This window comes from Oncorhynchus gorbuscha, unplaced genomic scaffold, assembly GCF_021184085.1.
Source record: "Oncorhynchus gorbuscha isolate QuinsamMale2020 ecotype Even-year unplaced genomic scaffold, OgorEven_v1.0 Un_scaffold_1018, whole genome shotgun sequence".
Taxonomy (NCBI): Eukaryota; Metazoa; Chordata; class Actinopteri; order Salmoniformes; family Salmonidae; genus Oncorhynchus; species Oncorhynchus gorbuscha.
In genome coordinates this window covers 197,501-220,000 of record NW_025745931.1, presented here as the reverse complement: position 1 = coordinate 220,000, position 22,500 = coordinate 197,501, and the positions used below count along the sequence as shown (strand labels likewise).

Here is a 22,500-nt window from a genome sequence, read left to right as displayed (position 1 = left end):
GCAGTGAGGTGAGTTACCTCTTAAAGCAGTGAGGTGAGGTGAGTTACCTCTTAAAGCAGTGAGGTGAGTTACCTCTTAAAGCAGTGAGGTGAGTTACCTCTTAAAGCAGTGAGGTGAGTTACCTCTTAAAGCAGTGAGGTGAGTTACCTCTTAAAGCAGTGAGGTGAGTTACCTCTTAAAGCAGTGAGGTGAGTTATCTCTTAAAGCAGTGAGGTGAGTTACCTCTTAAAGCAGTGAGGTGAGTTACCTCTTAAAGCAGTGAGGTGAGTTACCTCTTAAAGCAGTGAGGTGAGTTACCTCTTAAAGCAGTGAGGTGAGTTACCTCTTAAAGCAGTGAGGTGAGTTACCTCTTAAAGCAGTGAGGTGAGTTACCTCTTAAGGCAGTGAGGTGAGTTACCTCTTAAAGCAGTGAGGTGAGTTACCTCTTAAAGCAGTGAGGTGAGTTACCTCTTAAAGCAGTGAGCTGAGGTGAGTTACCTCTTAAAGCAGTGAGGTGAGTTACCTCTTAAAGCAGTGAGCTGAGGTGAGTTACCTCTTAAAGCAGTGAGGTGAGTTACCTCTTAAAGCAGTGAGGTGAGTTACCTCTTAAAGCAGTGAGGTGAGGTGAGTTACCTCTTAAAGCAGTGAGGTGAGTTACCTCTTAAAGCAGTGAGGTGAGTTACCTCTTAAAGCAGTGAGGTGAGTTACCTCTTAAAGCAGTGAGGTGAGGTGAGTTACCTCTTAAAGCAGTGAGGTGAGTTACCTCTTAAAGCAGTGAGGTGAGGTGAGTTACCTCTTAAAGCAGTGAGGTGAGTTACCTCTTAAAGCAGTGAGGTGAGTTACCTCTTAAAGCAGTGAGGTGAGTTATCTCTTAAAGCAGTGAGGTGAGTTACCTCTTAAAGCGGTGACGTGAGTTACCTCTTAAAGCAGTGAGGTGAGTTACCTCTTAAAGCAGTGAGCTGAGTTACCTCTTAAAGCAGTGAGCTGAGGTGAGTTACCTCTTAAAGCAGTGAGGTGAGTTACCTCTTAAAGCAGTGAGCTGAGGTGAGTTACCTCTTAAAGCAGTGAGGTGAGTTACCTCTTAAAGCAGTGAGCTGAGGTGAGTTACCTCTTAAAGCAGTGAGGTGAGTTACCTCTTAAAGCAGTGAGCTGAGGTGAGTTACCTCTTAAAGCAGTGAGGTGAGTTACCTCTTAAAGCAGTGAGGTGAGTTACCTCTTAAAGCAGTGAGGTGAGTTACCTCTTAAAGCAGTGAGGTGAGGTGAGTTACCTCTTAAAGCAGTGAGGTGAGTTACCTCTTAAAGCAGTGAGGTGAGTTACCTCTTAAAGCAGTGAGGTGAGTTACCTCTTAAAGCAGTGAGGTGAGTTACCTCTTAAAGCAGTGAGGTGAGTTACCTCTTAAAGCAGTGAGGTGAGTTACCTCTTAAAGCAGTGAGCTGAGGTGAGTTACCTCTTAAAGCAGTGAGCTGAGGTGAGTTACCTCTTAAAGCAGTGAGCTGAGGTGAGTTACCTCTTAAAGCAGTGAGGTGAGTTACCTCTTAAAGCAGTGAGCTGAGGTGAGTACCCAACAGGAGCTGATGAGAGTCGGCTCCACACACCAACCTTCCGTCCCCCGAGAGCCTCTGAGACGCACCGCAGCCTGCCATGGCCAGCCTCCCTACACACACACACACACACACACACACACACACACACACACACACACACACACACACACACACACACACACACACACACACACACACACACACACACACACACACACACACACACACACACACACACACACACACACACACACAATAAAACTAATGAGGGTTAGACACGGACACCCAACTACAACACCCAACATACAACATACACGGATACTAATAATAATAATAATATACTAGAACTACAACACCCAACATACACGGATACTAGAACTACAACACCCAACATACAACATACACGGATACTAATAATAATAATAATATACTAGAACTACAACACCCAACATACACGGACACCCAACTACAACACCCAACATACAACATACACGGATACTAATAATAATAATAATATACTAGAACTACAACACCCAACATACACGGATACTAGAACTACAACACCCAACATACAACATACACGGATACTAATAATAATAATAATATACTAGAACTACAACACCCAACATACACTACTAGAACTACAACACCCAACATACAACATACACGGATACTAATAATAATAATAATATACTAGAACTACAACACCCAACATACACGGATACTAGAACTACAACACCCAACATACACGGATACTAGAACTACAACACCCAACATACAACATACACGGATACTAATAATAATAATAATATACTAGAACTACAACACCCAACATAAACTGATACTAGAACTACAACACCCAACATAAACTGATACTAGAACTACAACACCCAACATACACGGATACTAGAACAACCACACCCAACATATACTGATACTAGAACTACAACACCCAACATACACGGATACTAGAACTACAACACCCAACATAAACTGATACTAGAACTACAACACCCAACAACACACCATGTATTATAATATAATACATCTGTATTATATTAAACTACAACACCCATCAACACACCAGTATATATATGTAGTTCTCTCCTTACCTCAGTGAGATCTCTCCTCCTATGATTCTGGAGTATATTAAACTACAACACCCATCAACACACCAGTATATATATGTAGTTCTCTCCTCCTATGATTCTGGATTATATTAAACTACAACACCCATCAACACACAGGTATATATATATATATGTAGTTCTCTCCTTACCTCAGTGAGTTCTCTCCTCCTATGATTCTGCGTTGGCGTGTATGTATCAGCCTCAACCCACAGACAGGATCTAACACAGACTCCACCGTACCTAACACAGACAGACAGTTAGTATCTAACACAAACAGGATCTGACACAGACAGACAGTTAGTATCTAACACAGACAGACAGTTAGTATCTAACACAGACAGGATCTAACACAGACTCCACCGTACCTAACACAGACAGACAGTTAGTATCTAACACAGACAGGATCTAACACAGACTCCACCGTACCTAACACAGACAGACAGTTGGTATCTAACACAGACAGACAGTTAGTATCTAACACAGACTCCACCGTACCTAACACAGATAGACAGTTAGTATCTAACACAGACAGACAGTTAGTATCTAACACAGACAGACAGTTAGTATCTAACACAGACAGGACCGTTAGTACCTAACACAGACTCCACCGTACAGACAGGAACATTCGTATAGTATCTAACACAGACAGACAGGAACATTAGTTTAGTATCTAACACAGACAGACAGGAACATTAGTTTAGTATCTAACACAGACAGACAGGAACATTAGTTTAGTATCTAACACAGACAGGAAGACAGACAGGAACGTTAGTTTAGTATCTAACACAGACAGACAGACAGGAACATTAGTTTAGTATCTAACACAGACAGACAGGAACATTAGTTTAGTATCTAACACAGACAGACAGACAGAAACATTAGTTTAGTATCTAACACAGACAGACAGGAACATTAGTTTAGTATCTAACACAGACAGACAGGAACATTAACCTTAACCCTAACCCCAATGGTAACCCCAATGGTAACCCCAATGGTAACCCTAACCCCAATGCTAACCCCAATGGTAACCCCAATGCTAACCCCAACCCCAATGGTAACCCCAACCCCAATGGTAACCCCAATGGTAACCCCAATGGTAACCCTAACCCCAATGGTAACCCCAATGGTAACCCCAATGGTAACCCTAACCCCAATGGTAACCCCAACCCCAATGGTAACCCTAACCCCAATGGTAACCCAACCCCGATGGTAACACCAATGGTAACCCTAACCCCAATGGTAACCCTAACCCCAATGGTAACCCCAATGGTAACCCAATGGTAACCCTAACCCCAATGGTAACCCTAACCCCAATGGTAACCCCAACCCCAATGGTAACCCCAATGGTAACCCCAATGGTAACCCCAATGGTAACCCCAACCCCAATGGTAACCCCAATGGTAACCCCAACCCCAATGGTAACCCCAATGGTAACACAAACCTCAATGGTAACCCCAACCCCAATGGTAACCCTAACCCCAATGGTAACCCCAATGGTAACCCCAATGGTAACCCTAACCACAATGGTAACCCCAATGGTAACCCCAATGGTAACCCTAACCCCAATGGTAACCCCAACCCCAATGGTAACCCTAACCCCAATGGTAACCCTAACCCCGATGGTAACACCAATGGTAACCCTAACCCCAATGGTAACCCTAACCCCAATGGTAACCCTAACCCCAATGGTAACCCCAATGGTAACCCTAACCCCAATGGTAACCCCAATGGTAACCCCGACCCCAATGGTAACCCCAACCCCAATGGTAACCCCAATGGTAACCCCAACCCCAATGGTAACCCCAATGGTAACACAAACCTCAATGGTAACCCCAACCCCAATGGTAACCCTAACCCCAATGGTAACCCCAATGGTAACACAAACCCCAATGGTAACCCCAATGGTAACCCTAACCCCAATGGTAACACCAACCCCAATGGTAACCCCAATGGTAACCCTAACCCCAATGGTAACCCCAACCCCAATGGTAACCCCAATGGTAACCCCAACCCCAATGGTAACCCTAACCCCAATGGTAACCCTAACCCCAATGGTAACCCCAATGGTAACCCCAATGGTAACCCCAACCCCAATGGTAACCCCAATGGTAACCCCAACCCCAATGGTAACCCCAACCCCAATGGTAACCCCAATGGTAACCCCAATGGTAACCCTAACCCCAATGCTAACCCCAATGGTAACCCCAATGGTAACCCCAACCCCAATGGTAACCCTAACCCCAATGGTAACCCCAATGGTAACCCCAATGGTAACCCTAACCCCAATGGTAACCCCAATGGTAACCCCAATGGTAACCCTAACCCCAATGGTAACCCCAACCCCAATGGTAACCCTAACCCCAATGGTAACCCTAACCCCGATGGTAACACCAATGGTAACCCTAACCCCAATGGTAACCCTAACCCCAATGGTAACCCTAACCCCAATGGTAACCCCAATGGTAACCCCAATGGTAACCCCAACCCCAATGGTAACCCCAATGGTAACCCCAACCCCAATGGTAACCCCAACCCCAATGGTAACCCCAATGGTAACCCCAACCCCAATGGTAACCCCAATGGTAACACAAACCTCAATGGTAACCCCAACCCCAATGGTAACCCTAACCCCAATGGTAACCCCAATGGTAACACAAACCCCAATGGTAACCCCAATGGTAACCCTAACCCCAATGGTAACCCCAACCCCAATGGTAACCCCAATGGTAACCCTAACCCCAATGGTAACCCCAACCCCAATGGTAACCCCAATGGTAACCCCAACCCCAATGGTAACCCTAACCCCAATGGTAACCCCAACCCCAATGGTAACCCTAACCCCAATGGTAACCCTAACCCCAATGGTAACCCCAATGGTAACCCCAACCCCAATGGTAACCCCAATGGTAACCCCAACCCCAATGGTAACCCCAACCCCAATGGTAACCCCAATGGTAACCCTAACCCCAATGGTAACCCCAATGGTAACCCTAACCCCAATGGTAACCCCAATGGTAACCCCAACCCCAATGGTAACCCTAACCCCAATGGTAACCCTAACCCCAATGGTAACCCTAACCCCAATGGTAACCCTAACCCCAATGGTAACCCCAATGGTAACCCCAACCCCAATGGTAACCCTAACCCCAATGGTAACCCTAACCCCAATGGTAACCCCAACCCCAATGGTAACCCCAACCCCAATGGTAACCCCAACCCCAATGGTAACCCCAATGGTAACCCTAACCCCAATGGTAACCCCAACCCCAATGGTAACCCTAACCCCAATGGTAACCCTAACCCCAATGGTAACCCCAATGGTAACCCCAATGGTAACCCTAACCCCAATCGTAACCCCAATGGTAACCCTAACCCCAATGGTAACCCCAACCCCAATGGTAACCCTAACCCCAATGGTAACCCTAACCCCAATGGTAACCCCAATGGTAACCCCAATGGTAACCCTAACCCCAATGGTAACCCCAATTGTAACCCTAACCCCAATGGTAACCCCAACCCCAATGGTAACCCTAACCCCAATGGTAACCCCAATGGTAACCCCAACCCCAATGGTAACTCCAATGGTAACCCTAACCCCAATCGTAACCCCAACCCCAATGGTAACCCCAATGGTAACCCTAACCCCAATGGTAACCCTAACCCCAATGGTAACCCCAACCCCAATGGTGTCTCTCTGTGTTAGATACTAAACTGGGATTTCTCCTAGAACAGGTTGACGTAAGATAAATATGTTTGTGACATCACCACTGACCTTTGCCCTCTGTGTCGCTGAACTGTGATTGGCCGTAGTCACAGATGACCCCGGCGTCTTCGCTATGGCGACAGTTATGCGTCCCGGTTGGCTGTTTGAGGCAGTCGACCAATGAACGCTCTTCGCCGGAACACTTCACGTTGTCCACATGGATAGGCCCCTCCCCCTCGCCAAAATACGCCATCACACGGGCCTTCGCCACTCCACTGAAGACGACACACAAACATCGCAGACAGACAGAGTGTATGAGCGTAAAACACACTTACACACAACAGAGTTACACTTAGACACTGAAGATACCGATGAATCAACTACGATACGGTTGAATCAACTACGACGGTTGAATCAACTACGGTACGGTTGAATCAACTACTGTACGGTTGAATCAACTACGGTACGGTTGAATCAACTACGATACGGTTGAATCAACTACGATACGGTTGAATCAACTACGATACCAATGAATCAACTACGATACGGTTGAATCAACTACAGTACGGTTGAATCAACTACAATACGGTTGAATCAACTACGATACCAATGAATCAACTACGATACGAATGAATCAACTACGATACGGTTGAATCAACTACGGTACGGTTGAATCAACTACAATACGGTTGAATCAACTACGATACGGTTGAATCAACTACGATACGGTTGAATCAACTACAGTACGGTTGAATCAACTACAATACGGTTGAATCAACTACGATACCAATGAATCAACTACGATACGAATGAATCAACTACGATACGGTTGAATCAACTACAGTACGGTTGAATCAACTACAATACGGTTGAATCAACTACGATACCAATGAATCAACTACGGTACGGTTGAATCAAATACGATACCAATGAATCAACTACGGTACGAATGAATCAACTACGATACGAATGAATCAACTACGATACGGTTGAATCAACTACAGTACGGTTGAATCAACTACGATACGGTTGAATCAACTACGATACGGTTGAATCAACTACGATACGGTTGAATCAACTACGATACGGTTGAATCAACTACGACACGGTTGAATCAACTACGATACCAATGAATCAACTACGATACGGTTGAATCAACTACGATACCAATGAATCAACTACGGTACGGATGAATCAACTACGATACGGTTGAATCAACTACGATACTGTTGAATCAACTACGATACGGTTGAATCAACTACGATACCAATGAATCAACTACGATACCAATGAATCAACTACGGTACGGTTGAATCAACTACAGTACGGTTGAATCAACTACGATACGGTTGAATCAACTACGATACCAATGAATCAACTACGATACGGTTGAATCAACTACTATACCAATGAATCAACTACGATACGGTTGAATCAACTACGATACCAATGAATCAACTACGATACCAATGAATCAACTACGATACGGTTGAATCAACTACGATACGGTTGAATCAACTACGATACCAATGAATCAACTACGGCACGGTTTAATCAACTACGATGCGGTTGAATCAACTACGATACGAATGAATCAACTACGATACCAATGAATCAATTACGATACGGTTGAATCAACTACGATACGGTTGAATCAACTACGATACGGTTGAATCAACTACGGAACGGTTGAATCAACTACGATACGGTTGAATCAACTACGATACGGTTGAATCAACTACGATACGAATGAATCAACTACGATACCAATGAATCAATTACGATACGGTTGAATCAACTACGATACGGTTGAATCAACTACGATACGGTTGAATCAACTACGGTGCGGTTGAATCAACTATGGTATGGTTGAATCAACTACGATACGGTTGAATCAACTACGATGCGGTTGAATCAACTACGATGCGTTTGAATCAACTACGATACCAATGAATCAATTACGATGCGGTTGAATCAACTACGGTACGGTTGAATCAACTGCGGTACGGTTGAATCAACTACGGTGCGGTTGAATCAACTACGATGCGGTTGAACCAACTACGATACCAATGAATCAACTACGATACGGTTGAATCAACTACGATACGGTTGAATCAACTACGGTGCGGTTGAATCAACTACGGTGCGGTTGAATCAACTACGATACCAATGAATCAACTACGGTACGGATGAAGAGGACTGGCCACCCCACATAGCCTGGTTGATCTCTAGGTTTCTTCCTAGGTTTTGGCCTTTCTAGGGAGTTTTTCGTAGCCACCGTGCTTCTACACTTGCATTGTTTGCTGTTTGGGGTTTTAGGCTGGGTTTCTGTACAGCACTTTGAGATATCAGCTGATGTACGAAGGGCTATATAAATAAATTTGATTTGATTTGAATCATCATTGTAACCAACTGAATCATCATTGTAACCAACTGAATCATCATTGTAAACAACTGAATCATCACTGTAACTAACTGAATCATCATTGTAACTAACTGAATCATCATTGTAACTAACTGAATCATCATTGTAAACAACTGAATCATCATTGTAACTAACTGAATCCTCATTGTAACCAACTGAATCATCATTGTAACCAACTGAATCATCATTGTAACTAACTGAGTCATCATTGGTCTACCAACTGAATCACTGTAACTAACTGAATCATCATTGTAACCAACTGAATCATCATTGTAACCAACTGAATCATCATTGTAACCAACTGAATCATCATTGTCGGTAACTGAATCATCATTGGTCGACCAACTGAATCACTGTAACTAACTGAATCATCATTGGTCGACCAACTGAATCATCATTGTAACCAACTGAATCATCATTGGTCTACCAACTGAATCATCATTGTAACCAACTGAATCATCATTGGTCGACCAACTGAATCACTGTAACCAACTGAATCATCATTGGTCTACCAACTGAATCATCATTGTAACCAACTGAATCATCATTGGTCGACCAACTGAATCACTGTAACCAACTGAATCATCATTGGTCTACCAACAGAATCATCATTGTAACCAACTGAATCATCATTGTAACCAACTGAATCATCATTGTAACCAACTGAATCACTGTAACTAACTGAATCACCATTGGTCTACCAACTGAATCATCATTGTAACCAACTGAATCATCATTGTAACCAACTGAATCACTGTAACCAACTGAATCATCATTGTAACCAACTGAATCACTGTAACTAACTGAATCATCATTGTAACCAACTGAATCATCATTGTAACCAACTGAATCACTGTAACCAACTGAATCATCATTGTAACCAACTGAATCACTGTAACTAACTGAATCATCATTGGTCTACCAACTGAATCAACTGTTTCTTTGTCTTTGTTTCAGTGTCCACATCTCTATTACAGTAAAATCATCTCCATGTGTTTCAGTGTCCATATCTCTTTACAGTAAAATCATCTCTATGTGTTTCAGTGTCCATATCTCTATTACAGTAAAATAATATCCATGTGTTTCAGTGTCCACATCTCCATGTGTTTCAGTGTCCATATCTCTATTACAGTAAAATAATCTCCATGTGTTTCAGTGTCCATATCTCTATTACAGTAAAATAATCTCCATGTGTTTCAGTGTCCACATCTTCATGTGTTTCAGTGTCCATATCTCTATTACAGTAAAATAATCTCCATGTGTTTCAGTGTCCATATCTCTTTTACAGTAAAATAATCTCTATGTGTTTCAGTGTCCATATCTCTATTACAGTAAAATAATCTCCATGTGTTTCAGTGTCCACATCTCTATTACAGTAAAATAATCTCCATGTGTTTCAGTGTCCATATCTCTTTTACAGTAAAATCATCTCTATGTGATTCAGTGTCCATATCGATACGGTTGAATCAACTACGATACGGTTGAATCAACTACGATACGAATGAATCAACTACGATACCAATGAATCAATTACGATACGGTTGAATCAACTACGATACGGTTGAATCAACTACGATACGGTTGAATCTACTACGGTGCGGTTGAATCAACTATGGTACGGTTGAATCAACTACGGTACGGTTGAATCAACTACGGTGCGGTTGAATCAACTACGGTGCGGTTGAATCAACTACGATACCAATGAATCAACTACGGAACGGTTGAATCAACTACGATACGGTTGAATCAACTACGATACGGTTGAATCAACTACGATACGAATGAATCAACTACGATACCAATGAATCAATTACGATACGGTTGAATCAACTACGATACGGTTGAATCAACTACGATACGGTTGAATCAACTACGGTGCGGTTGAATCAACTATGGTACGGTTGAATCAACTACGGTACGGTTGAATCAACTACGGTACGGTTGAATCAACTACGATACGGTTGAACCAACTACGATACCAATGAATCAACTACGATACGGTTGAATCAACTACGATACGGTTGAATCAACTACGGTACGGTTGAATCAACTACGGTACGGTTGAATCAACTACGATACCAATGAATCAACTACGGTACGGATGAAGAGGACTGGCCACCCCACATAGCCTGGTTGATCTCTAGGTTTCTTCCTAGGTTTTGGCCTTTCTAGGGAGTTTTTCCTAGCCACCGTGCTTCTACACTTGCATTGTTTGCTGTTTGGGGTTTTAGGCTGGGTTTCTGTACAGCACTTTGAGATATCAGCTGATGTACGAAGGGCTATATAAATAAATTTGATTTGATTTGAATCATCATTGTAACCAACTGAATCATCATTGTAACCAACTGAATCATCATTGTAAACAACTGAATCATCACTGTAACTAACTGAATCATCATTGTAACTAACTGAATCATCATTGTAAACAACTGAATCATCATTGTAAACAACTGAATCATCATTGTAACCAACTGAATCATCATTGTAACCAACTGAATCATCATTGTAACCAACTGAATCATCATTGTCGGTAACTGAATCATCATTGGTCGACCAACTGAATCACTGTAACTAACTGAATCATCATTGGTCGACCAACTGAATCATCATTGTAACCAACTGAATCATCATTGGTCTACCAACTGAATCATCATTGTAACCAACTGAATCATCATTGGTCGACCAACTGAATCACTGTAACCAACTGAATCATCATTGGTCTACCAACTGAATCATCATTGGTCGACCAACTGAATCACTGTAACCAACTGAATCATCATTGGTCTACCAACTGAATCATCATTGTAACCAACTGAATCATCATTGTAACCAACTGAATCACTGTAACTAACTGAATCACCATTGGTCTACCAACTGAATCATCATTGTAACCAACTGAATCATCATTGTAACCAACTGAATCACTGTAACCAACTGAATCATCATTGTAACCAACTGAATCACTGTAACTAACTGAATCATCATTGTAACCAACTGAATCATCGTTGTAACCAACTGAATCACTGTAACCAACTGAATCATCATTGTAACCAACTGAATCACTGTAACTAACTGAATCATCATTGGTCTACCAACTGAATCAACTGTTTCTTTGTCTTTGTTTCAGTGTCCACATCTCTATTACAGTAAAATCATCTCCATGTGTTTCAGTGTCCATATCTCTTTACAGTAAAATCATCTCTATGTGTTTCAGTGTCCATATCTCTATTACAGTAAAATAATATCCATGTGTTTCAGTGTCCACATCTCCATGTGTTTCAGTGTCCATATCTCTATTACAGTAAAATAATCTCCATGTGTTTCAGTGTCCATATCTCTATTACAGTAAAATAATCTCCATGTGTTTCAGTGTCCACATCTTCATGTGTTTCAGTGTCCATATCTCTATTACAGTAAAATAATCTCCATGTGTTTCAGTGTCCATATCTCTTTTACAGTAAAATAATCTCCATGTGTTTCAGTGTCCATATCTCTATTACAGTAAAATAATCTCCATGTGTTTCAGTGTCCACATCTCTATTACAGTAAAATAATCTCCATGTGTTTCAGTGTCCATATCTCTTTTACAGTAAAATCATCTCTATGTGATTCAGTGTCCACATCTCTATTACAGTAAAATAATCTCCATGTGTTTCAGTGTCCATATCTCTTTTACAGTAAAATCATCTCTATGTGTTTCAGTGTCCATATCTCTATTACAGTAAAATAATCTCCATGTGTTTCAGTGTCCATATCTCTATTACAGTAACATAATCTCCATGTGTTTCAGTGTCCACATCTCTATTACAGTAAAATAATCTCCATGTGTTTCAGTGTCCATATCTCTATTACAGTAAAATAATCTCCATGTTTTTCAGTGTCCATATCTCTATTACAGTAAAATAATCTCCATGTGTTTCAGTGTCCATATCTCTATTACAGAAAATAATCTCCATGTGTTTCAGTGTCCATATCTCTCTTACAGTAAAATAATCTCCATGTGTTTCAGTGTCCACATCTCTATTACAGTAAAATAATCTCCATGTTTCAGTGTCCATATCTCTATTACAGTAAAATAATCTCCATGTGTTTCAGTGTCTACATCTCTATTACAGTAAAATAATCTCCATGTTTTTCAGTGTCCATATCTCTATTACAGTAAAATAATCTCCATGTGTTTCAGTGTCCATATCTCTATTACAGAAAATAATCTCCATGTGTTTCAGTGTCCATATCTCTCTTACAGTAAAATAATCTCCATGTGTTTCCGTGTCCATATCTCTATTACAGTAAAATAATCTCCATGTGATTCAGTGTCCATATCTCTACTACAGTAAAATAATCTCCATGTGATTCAGTTTCCATATCTCTATTACAGTAAAATAATCTCCATGTGTTTCAGTGTCCATATCTCTATTACAGTAAAATAATCTCCATGTGTTTCAGTGTCCATATGAACCATTCTGTTGGAACACTCCTCAAATGCAAATTGCGAGATAAAACGCTTGTCAGAGAGGGAGATGTGATCTCTCAACTTTGTTGGAGTGAGAGGCAGGGGGAGGAGCTTGGCGTGAGAGGCAGTGGGAGGGGCTTGGCGTGAGAGGCAGAGGTAGGGGCTTGGCGTGAGAGACAGAGGGGGACTTGGCATGAGAGGCGGGGGGAGGGAATTTGCGTGAGAGGCGGGGGAGGTGCTTGGCGTGAGAGGCAGTGGGAGGGGCTTGGCGTGAGAGGCAGTGGGAGGGGCTTTGCGTGAGAGGCAGGGGAGGGGCTTTGTGTGAGAGGCAGTGGGAGGGGCTTGGAGTGAGAGGCAGTGGGAGGGTCTTGGCGTGAGAGGCAGGGGGAGGGGCTTTGTGTGAGAGGCGGGGGTGGTGCTTGGCGTGAGAGGAAGGGGCTTGGTGTGACAGGCAGTGGGAGGGGCTTGGCATGAGAGGCAGTAGGAGGGGCTTGGTGTGACAGACAGTGGGAGGGGCTTGGCGTGAGAGACAGAGGGGGACTTGGCGTGAGAGGCGGGGGGAGGGAATTTGCGTGAGAGGCGGGGGAGGTGCTTGGTGTGAGAGGCAGTGGGAGGGGCTTGGCGTGAGAGGCAGTGGGAGGGGCTTTGCGTGAGAGGCAGGGGGAGGGGCTTTGTGTGAGAGGCAGTGGGAGGGGCTTGGAGTGAGAGGCAGTGGGAGGGGCTTGGCGTGAGAGGCAGGGGGAGGGGCTTTGTGTGAGAGGCAGTGGGAGGGGCTTGGAGTGAGAGGCAGTGGGAGGGGCTTGGTGTGAGAGGCAGTGGGAGGGGCTTGGTGTGAGAGACAGTGGGAGGGGCTTGGTGTGATTAAACAGAGAGGAAGAGGTGAAGAGAGAGGTTTCACTCTCTCTAAAATCTGTCCAAATTAAAGCCAATGTGTTTCTTTGGGTTTACCTCAGCTTGTCGCCTGCCTTCCCACCTTTGGGACCACGACTCCCATTGTTAGGGTGGAGACGTGCATCTCGTCACTACATACACATATCTGGTGTAAATGGGAAGGGGCACACTGAGGAGCGAAGGAGACGAGACCAAAAACACAACACACACTGAGACACAAACACATCCACTAGCATCTACACTACATTATCTCTGTCCTCCAGATTCTACCATCTACACTACATTATCTCTGTCTGTCCTCCAGATTCTACCATCTACACTACATTATGTCTGTCTGTCCTTCAGATTCTACTATCTACACTACATTATCTCTGTCCTCCAGATTCTACCATCTACACTACATTATCTCTGTCTGTCCTTCAGATTCTACCATCTACATTACATTATGTCTGTCTGTCTGTCCTCCAGATTCTACCATCTACACTACATTATCTCTGTCCTCTAGATTCTACCATCTACACTACATTATGTCTGCCTGTCCTCCAGATTCTACCATCTACACTACATTATCTCTGTCTGTCCTTCAGATTCTACCATCTACACTACATTATCTCTGTCTGTCTGTCTGTCTGTCTGTCTGTCTGTCTGTCTGTCTGTCTGTCTGTCTGTCTGTCTGTCTGTCTGTCTGTCTGTCTGTCTGTCTGTCTGTCTGTCTGTCCTCCAGATTCTACCATCTACACTACATTATGTCTGTCTGTCCTCCAGATTCTACCATCTACACTACATTATGTCTGTCTGTCCTCCAGATTCTACCATCTACACTACATTATGTCTGTCTGTCCTCCAGATTCTACCATCTACACTACATTATCTCTGTCTGTCTGTCTGTCCTCTAGATTCTACCATCTACACTACATTATGTCTGTCTGTCTGTCCTCCAGATTCTACCATCTACACTACATTATCTCTGTCTGTCTGTCTGTCCTCTAGATTCTACCATCTACATTACATTATGTCTGTCTGTCTGTCCTCCAGATTCTACCATCTACATTACATTATGTCTGTCTGTCCTCCAGATTCTACCATCTACACTACATTATGTCTGTCTGTCTGTCCTCCAGATTCTACCATCTACATTACATTATGTCTGTCTGTCTGTCCTCCAGATTCTACCATCTACATTACATTATGTCTGTCTGTCTGTCCTCCAGATTCTACCATCTACACTACATTATGTATGTCTGTCTGTCCTCCAGATTCTACCATCTACATTACATTATGTCTGTCTGTCTGTCCTCCAGATTCTACCATCTACACTACATTATGTATGTCTGTCTGTCTGTCTGTCTGTCTGTCTGTCTGTCTGTCTGTCCTCCAGATTCTACCATCTACATTACATTATGTCTGTCTGTCCTCCAGATTCTACCATCTACATTACATTATGTCTGTCTGTCTGTCCTCCAGATTCTACCATCTACACTGCATTGTTTGCTGTTTGGGGTTTTAGGCTGGGTTTCTGTACAGCACTTTGAGATATCAGCTGATGTACGAAGGGCTATATAAATAAATTTGATTATGTCTGTCTGTCTGTCCTCCAGATTCTACCATCTACATTACATTATGTCTGTCTGTCCTCCAGATTCTACCATCTACACTACATTATGTATGTCTGTCCTCCAGATTCTACCATCTACACTACATTATGTATGTCTGTCCTCCAGATTCTACCATCTACACTACATTATGTCTGTCTGTCTGTCCTCCAGATTCTACCATCTACATTACATTATGTCTGTCTGTCTGTCCTCCAGATTCTACCATCTATATTACATTATGTCTGTCTGTCCTCTAGATTCTACCATCTACACTACATTATGTCTGTCTGTCCTCCAGATTCTACCATCTATATTACATTATGTCTGTCTATCTGTCCTCCAGATTCTACCATCTACACTACATTATGTCTGTCTGTCTGTCCTCCAGATTCTACCATCTACACTACATTATCTCTGTCCTCCAGATTCTACCATCTACATTACATTATCTCTGTCTGTCTGTCCTCCAGATTCTACCATCTACATTACATTATGTCTGTCTGTCTGTCCTCCAGATTCTACCATCTACACTACATTATCTCTGTCTGTCCTCCAGATTCTACCATCTACACTACATTATGTCTGTCTGTCCTCCAGATTCTACCATCTACACTACATTATGTCTGTCTGTCCTCCAGATTCTACCATCTACACTACATTATGTCTGTCTGTCCTCCAGATTCTACCATCTACACTACATTATCTCTGTCTGTCCTCCAGATTCTACCATCTACACTACATTATCTCTGTCTGTCCTCCAGATTCTACCATCTACACTACATTATGTCTGTCTGTTTGTCCTCCAGATTCTACCATCTACACTACATTATGTCTGTCTGTCTGTCCTCCAGATTCTACCATCTACACTACATTATCTCTGTCTGTCCTCCAGATTCTACCATCTATATTACATTATGTCTGTCTGTCCTCCAGATTCTACCATCTACACTACATTATCTCTGTCTGTCCTCCAGATTCTACCATCTACACTACATTATGTCTGTCTGTCTGTCCTCCAGATTCTACCATCTACATTACATTATGTCTGTCTGTCCTCCAGATTCTACCATCTACACTACATTATGTATGTCTGTCTGTCCTCCAGATTCTACCATCTACACTACATTATGTCTGTCTGTCTGTCCTCCAGATTCTACCATCTACACTACATTATGTATGTCTGTCTGTCCTCCAGATTCTACCATCTACACTACATTATGTATGTCTGTCTGTCCTCCAGATTCTACCATCTACACTACATTATCTCTGTCTGTCCTCCAGATTCTACCATCTACACTACATTATCTCTGTCTGTCCTCCAGATTCTACCATCTACATTATGTCTGTCTGTCCTCCAGATTCTACCATCTACACTACATTATGTCTGTCTGTCCTCCAGATTCTACCATCTACACTACATTATCTCTGTCCTCCAGATTCTACCATCTACATTATGTCTGTCTGTCTGTCCTCCAGATTCTACCATCTACACTACATTATGTCTGTCTGTCCTCCAGATTCTACCATCTACACTACATTATGTCTGTCTGTCTGTCCTCCAGATTCTACCATCTACATTACATTATGTCTGTCTGTCCTCCAGATTCTACCATCTACACTACATTATGTATGTCTGTCTGTCCTCCAGATTCTACCATCTACACTACATTATGTCTGTCTGTCTGTCCTCCAGATTCTACCATCTACACTACATTATGTATGTCTGTCTGTCCTCCAGATTCTACCATCTACACTACATTATGTATGTCTGTCTGTCCTCCAGATTCTACCATCTACACTACATTATCTCTGTCTGTCCTCCAGATTCTACCATCTACACTACATTATCTCTGTCTGTCCTCCAGATTCTACCATCTACATTATGTCTGTCTGTCCTCCAGATTCTACCATCTACACTACATTATGTCTGTCTGTCCTCCAGATTCTACCATCTACACTACATTATCTCTGTCCTCCAGATTCTACCATCTACATTATGTCTGTCTGTCTGTCCTCCAGATTCTACCATCTACACTACATTATGTCTGTCTGTCCTCCAGATTCTACCATCTACACTACATTATGTCTGTCTGTCCTCCAGATTCTACCATCTACCATCTGTGGTCCTTCTGTAGCTCAGTTGGTAGAGCATGGCGCTTGTAACGCCAGGGTAGTGGGTTCAATCCCCGGGACCACCCATACGTAGAATGTATGCACACATGACTGTAAGTCGCTTTGGATAAAAGCGTCTGCTAAATGGCATATATTATTATTATTATTATTATTATTATTATATATATTATCTACACTACATTATGTCTGTCTGTCCTCCAGATTCTACCATCTACACTACATTATCTCTGTCCTCCAGATTCTACCATCTACACTACATTATGTATGTCTGTCCTCCAGATTCTACCATCTACACTACATTATGTATGTCTGTCCTCCAGATTCTACCATCTACACTACATTATCTCTGTCTGTCCTTCAGATTCTACCATCTATATTACATTATGTCTGTCTGTCCTCCAGATTCTACCATCTACACTACATTATGTATGTCTGTCTGTCCTCCAGATTCTACCATCTACACTACATTATGTCTGTCTGTCCTCCAGATTCTACCATCTACACTACATTATGTCTGTCTGTCCTCCAGATTCTACCATCTACATTACATTATCTGTCTGTCTGTCTGTCTGTCTGTCTGTCTGTCTGTCTGTCTGTCTGTCTGTCTGTCTGTCTGTCTGTCTGTCTGTCTGTCTGTCTGTCTGTCTGTCTGTCTGTCTGTCTGTCTGTCTGTCTGTCTGTCTGTCCTCCAGATTCTACCATCTATATTACATTATGTCTGTTTGTCCTCCAGATTCTACCATCTATATTACATTATGTCTGTCTGTCCTCCAGATTCTACCATCTACATTACATTATGTCTGTCTGTCCTCCAGATTCTACCATCTACACTACATTATGTCTGTCTGTCCTCCAGATTCTACCATCTACACTACATTATGTATGTCTGTCTGTCCTCCAGATTCTACCATCTATATTACATTATGTCTGTCTGTCCTCCAGATTCTACCATCTACACTACATTATGTATGTCTGTCTGTCCTCCAGATTCTACCATCTACACTACATTATGTCTGTCTGTCCTCCAGATTCTACCATCTACACTACATTATGTCTGTCTGTCCTCCAGATTCTACCATCTACACTACATTATGTCTGTCTGTCCTCCAGATTCTACCATCTACACTACATTATGTATGTCTGTCCTCCAGATTCTACCATCTACATTATGTCTGTCTGTCCTCCAGATTCTACCATCTACACTACATTATCTCTGTCCTCCAGATTCTACCATCTACACTACATTATGTATGTCTGTCCTCCAGATTCTACCATCTACATTACATTATGTCTGTCTATCTGTCCTCCAGATTCTACCATCTACACTACATTATGTCTGTCTGTCCTCCAGATTCTACCATCTACACTACATTATGTCTGTCTGTCCTCCAGATTCTACCATCTACACTACATTATGTCTGTCTGTCCTCCAGATTCTACCATCTACACTACATTATGTATGTCTGTCCTCCAGATTCTACCATCTACATTATGTCTGTCTGTCCTCCAGATTCTACCATCTACACTACATTATCTCTGTCCTCCAGATTCTACCATCTACACTACATTATGTATGTCTGTCCTCCAGATTCTACCATCTACATTACATTATGTCTGTCTGTCTGTCCTCCAGATTCTACCATCTACACTACATTATGTCTGTCTATCTGTCCTCCAGATTCTACCATCTACATTACATTATGTCTCTCTGTCTGTCCTCCAGATTCTACCATCTACACTACATTATGTATGTCTGTCTGTCCTCCAGATTCTACCATCTACACTACATTATGTCTGTCTATCTGTCCTCCAGATTCTACCATCTACACTACATTATGTCTGTCTGTCCTCCAGATTCTACCATCTACACTACATTATGTATGTCTGTCTGTCCTCCAGATTCTACCATCTACATTACATTATGTCTGTCTGTCTGTCCTCCAGATTCTACCATCTACACTACATTATGTCTGTCTGTCCTCCAGATTCTACCATCTACACTACATTATGTATGTCTGTCTGTCCTCCAGATTCTACCATCTACATTACATTATGTCTGTCTGTCTGTCCTCCAGATTCTACCATCTACACTACATTATGTCTGTCTGTCCTCCAGATTCTACCATCTACAATACATTATGTATGTCTGTCTGTCCTCCAGATTCTACCATCTACATTACATTATGTCTGTCTGTCTGTCCTCCAGATTCTACCATCTACATTACATTATGTCTGTCTGTCTGTCCTCCAGATTCTACCATCTACACTACATTATGTCTGTCTGTCCTCCAGATTCTACCATCTACACTACATTATGTATGTCTGTCTGTCCTCCAGATTCTACCATCTACATTACATTATGTCTGTCTGTCTGTCCTCCAGATTCTACCATCTACACTACATTATGTCTGTCTGTCCTCCAGATTCTACCATCTACACTACATTATGTCTGTCTGTCCTCCAGATTCTACCATCTACACTACATTATGTCTGTCTATCTGTCCTCCAGATTCTACCATCTACATTACATTATGTCTCTCTGTCTGTCCTCCAGATTCTACCATCTACACTACATTATGTCTGTCTGTCTGTCCTCCAGATTCTACCATCTACACTACATTATGTCTGTCTGTCCTCCAGATTCTACCATCTACACTACATTATGTCTGTCTATCTGTCCTCCAGATTCTACCATCTACATTACATTATGTCTGTCTGTCTGTCCTCCAGATTCTTAGAGTTCCTAGAGTCAGTAATAAAACCTGACTGAGGCCTCAGAGACACATTCATCTCTGTGTGTGTGTGTGTGTGTGTGTGTGATGTATGTAATTTGTTTTCCCTGAACCAGGAGGCTGTGTCACGCTCTGCTCTGCTCTGTCTGCCTTATTCACTACAGATGTTACTGAGCAGATACTTTCAGACAGAGAGAGACAGAGAGAGGAGAGACAAAGAGAGGAGAGACAGAGAGAAACAGAGAGAGAGAGAAACAGAGAGAGAAACAGAGAGAGACAGAGAGAGGAGAGACAGAGAGAGGAGAGACAGAGAGAGACAGAGCGACACACAGAGAGAGACAGAGAGAGAGAGAGACAGAGAGAGAGAGACAGACAGAGCGACACAGAGAGAGACAGAGCGACACACAGAGAGAGACAGAGAGAGAGACAGAGCGACACAGAGAGAGACAGAGAGAGACAGACAGAGCGACACAGAGAGAGCCAGAGCGACAGAGACAGAGAGAGACAGAGCGACACAGACAGACACAGAGAGACAGAGACAGAGAGAGAAGGGGATGCATGTCTCCTGATAGAAACCTCCCCCAGAAAGATTTGGCATTTGTAATTCTCCCCCCTGCAACTCAACACCACTAAACACACCTCAACACCACTAAACACTCCTCAACACCACTAAACACACCTCAACACCACTAAACACTCCTCAACACCACTAAACACTCCTCAACACCACTAAACACTCCTCAACACCACTAAACACTCCTCAACACCACTAAACACACCTCAACACCACTAAACAATCAACACCACTAAACACTCAACACCACTAAACACACCTCACCACCTCTAAACACACCTCAACACCACTAAACACACCTCAACACCACTAAACACACCTCAACACCACTAAACACTCCTCAACACCACTAACCAATCCTCAACACACCTCAACACCACTAAACACACCTCAACACCACTAAACACTCCTCACCACCTCTAAACACTCCTCAACACCACTAAACACTCCTCAACACACCTCAACACCACTAAACACTCCTCAACACACCTCAACACCACTAAACACACCTCAACACCACTAAACACTCCTCAACACCACTAAACACTCCTCAACACCACTAAACACCACTAAACAATCCTCAACACCACTAAACACACCTCAACACCACTAAACACACCTCAACACCACTAAACACACCTCAACACCACTAAACACTCCTCAACACCACTAACCAATCCTCAACACACCTCAACACCACTAAACACACCTCAACACCACTAAACACACCTCAACACCACTAAACACACCTCAACACCACTAAACACTCCTCAACACCACTAAACACTCCTCAACACCACTAAACACCTCTAAACACTCCTCAACACCACTAAACACACCTCAACACTCCTCAACACCACTAAACACACCTCAACACCACTAAACACCTCTAAACACTCCTCAACACCACTAAACACACCTCAACACCACTAAACACTCCTCAACACCACTAAACACTCCTCAACACCACTAAACACACCTCAACACCACTAAACACTCCTCAACACCTCTAAACACACCTCAACACCACTAAACACTCCTCAACACCACTAAACACCACTAAACACTCCTCAACACCACTAAACACACCTCAACACCACTAAACACACCTCAACACCTCTAAACACTCCTCAACACCACTAAACACACCTCAACACCACTAAACACACCTCAACACCTCTAAACACTCCTCAACACCACTAACCAATCCTCAACACACCTCAACACCTCTAAATACACCTCAACACCACTAAACACACCTCAACACCACTAAACACACCTCAACACTCCTCAACACCATTAAACACTCCTCAACACCACTAAACACCTCTAAACACTCC

At 42.6% G+C, this 22,500-nt stretch overlaps 1 protein-coding gene across 1 annotated transcript in view; it reads right to left on the bottom strand.

Annotated features, from left to right (window-relative positions):
• LOC124021004 (neurotrypsin-like) overlaps nt 1–22,500 on the bottom strand; it is a gene marked incomplete at its 3' end in the record, with an annotated part of 58,375 nt that overhangs the window by 6,974 nt on the left and 28,901 nt on the right. The window contains exons 7-8 of the mRNA XM_046336318.1: nt 6,427–6,632; nt 2,804–2,894 (exon numbers count right to left, since the gene is read on the bottom strand). Of these exons, the coding sequence (XP_046192274.1) occupies nt 2,804–2,894; nt 6,427–6,632 (297 nt within the window). The remainder of the gene's footprint in view (nt 1–2,803; nt 2,895–6,426; nt 6,633–22,500) is intronic.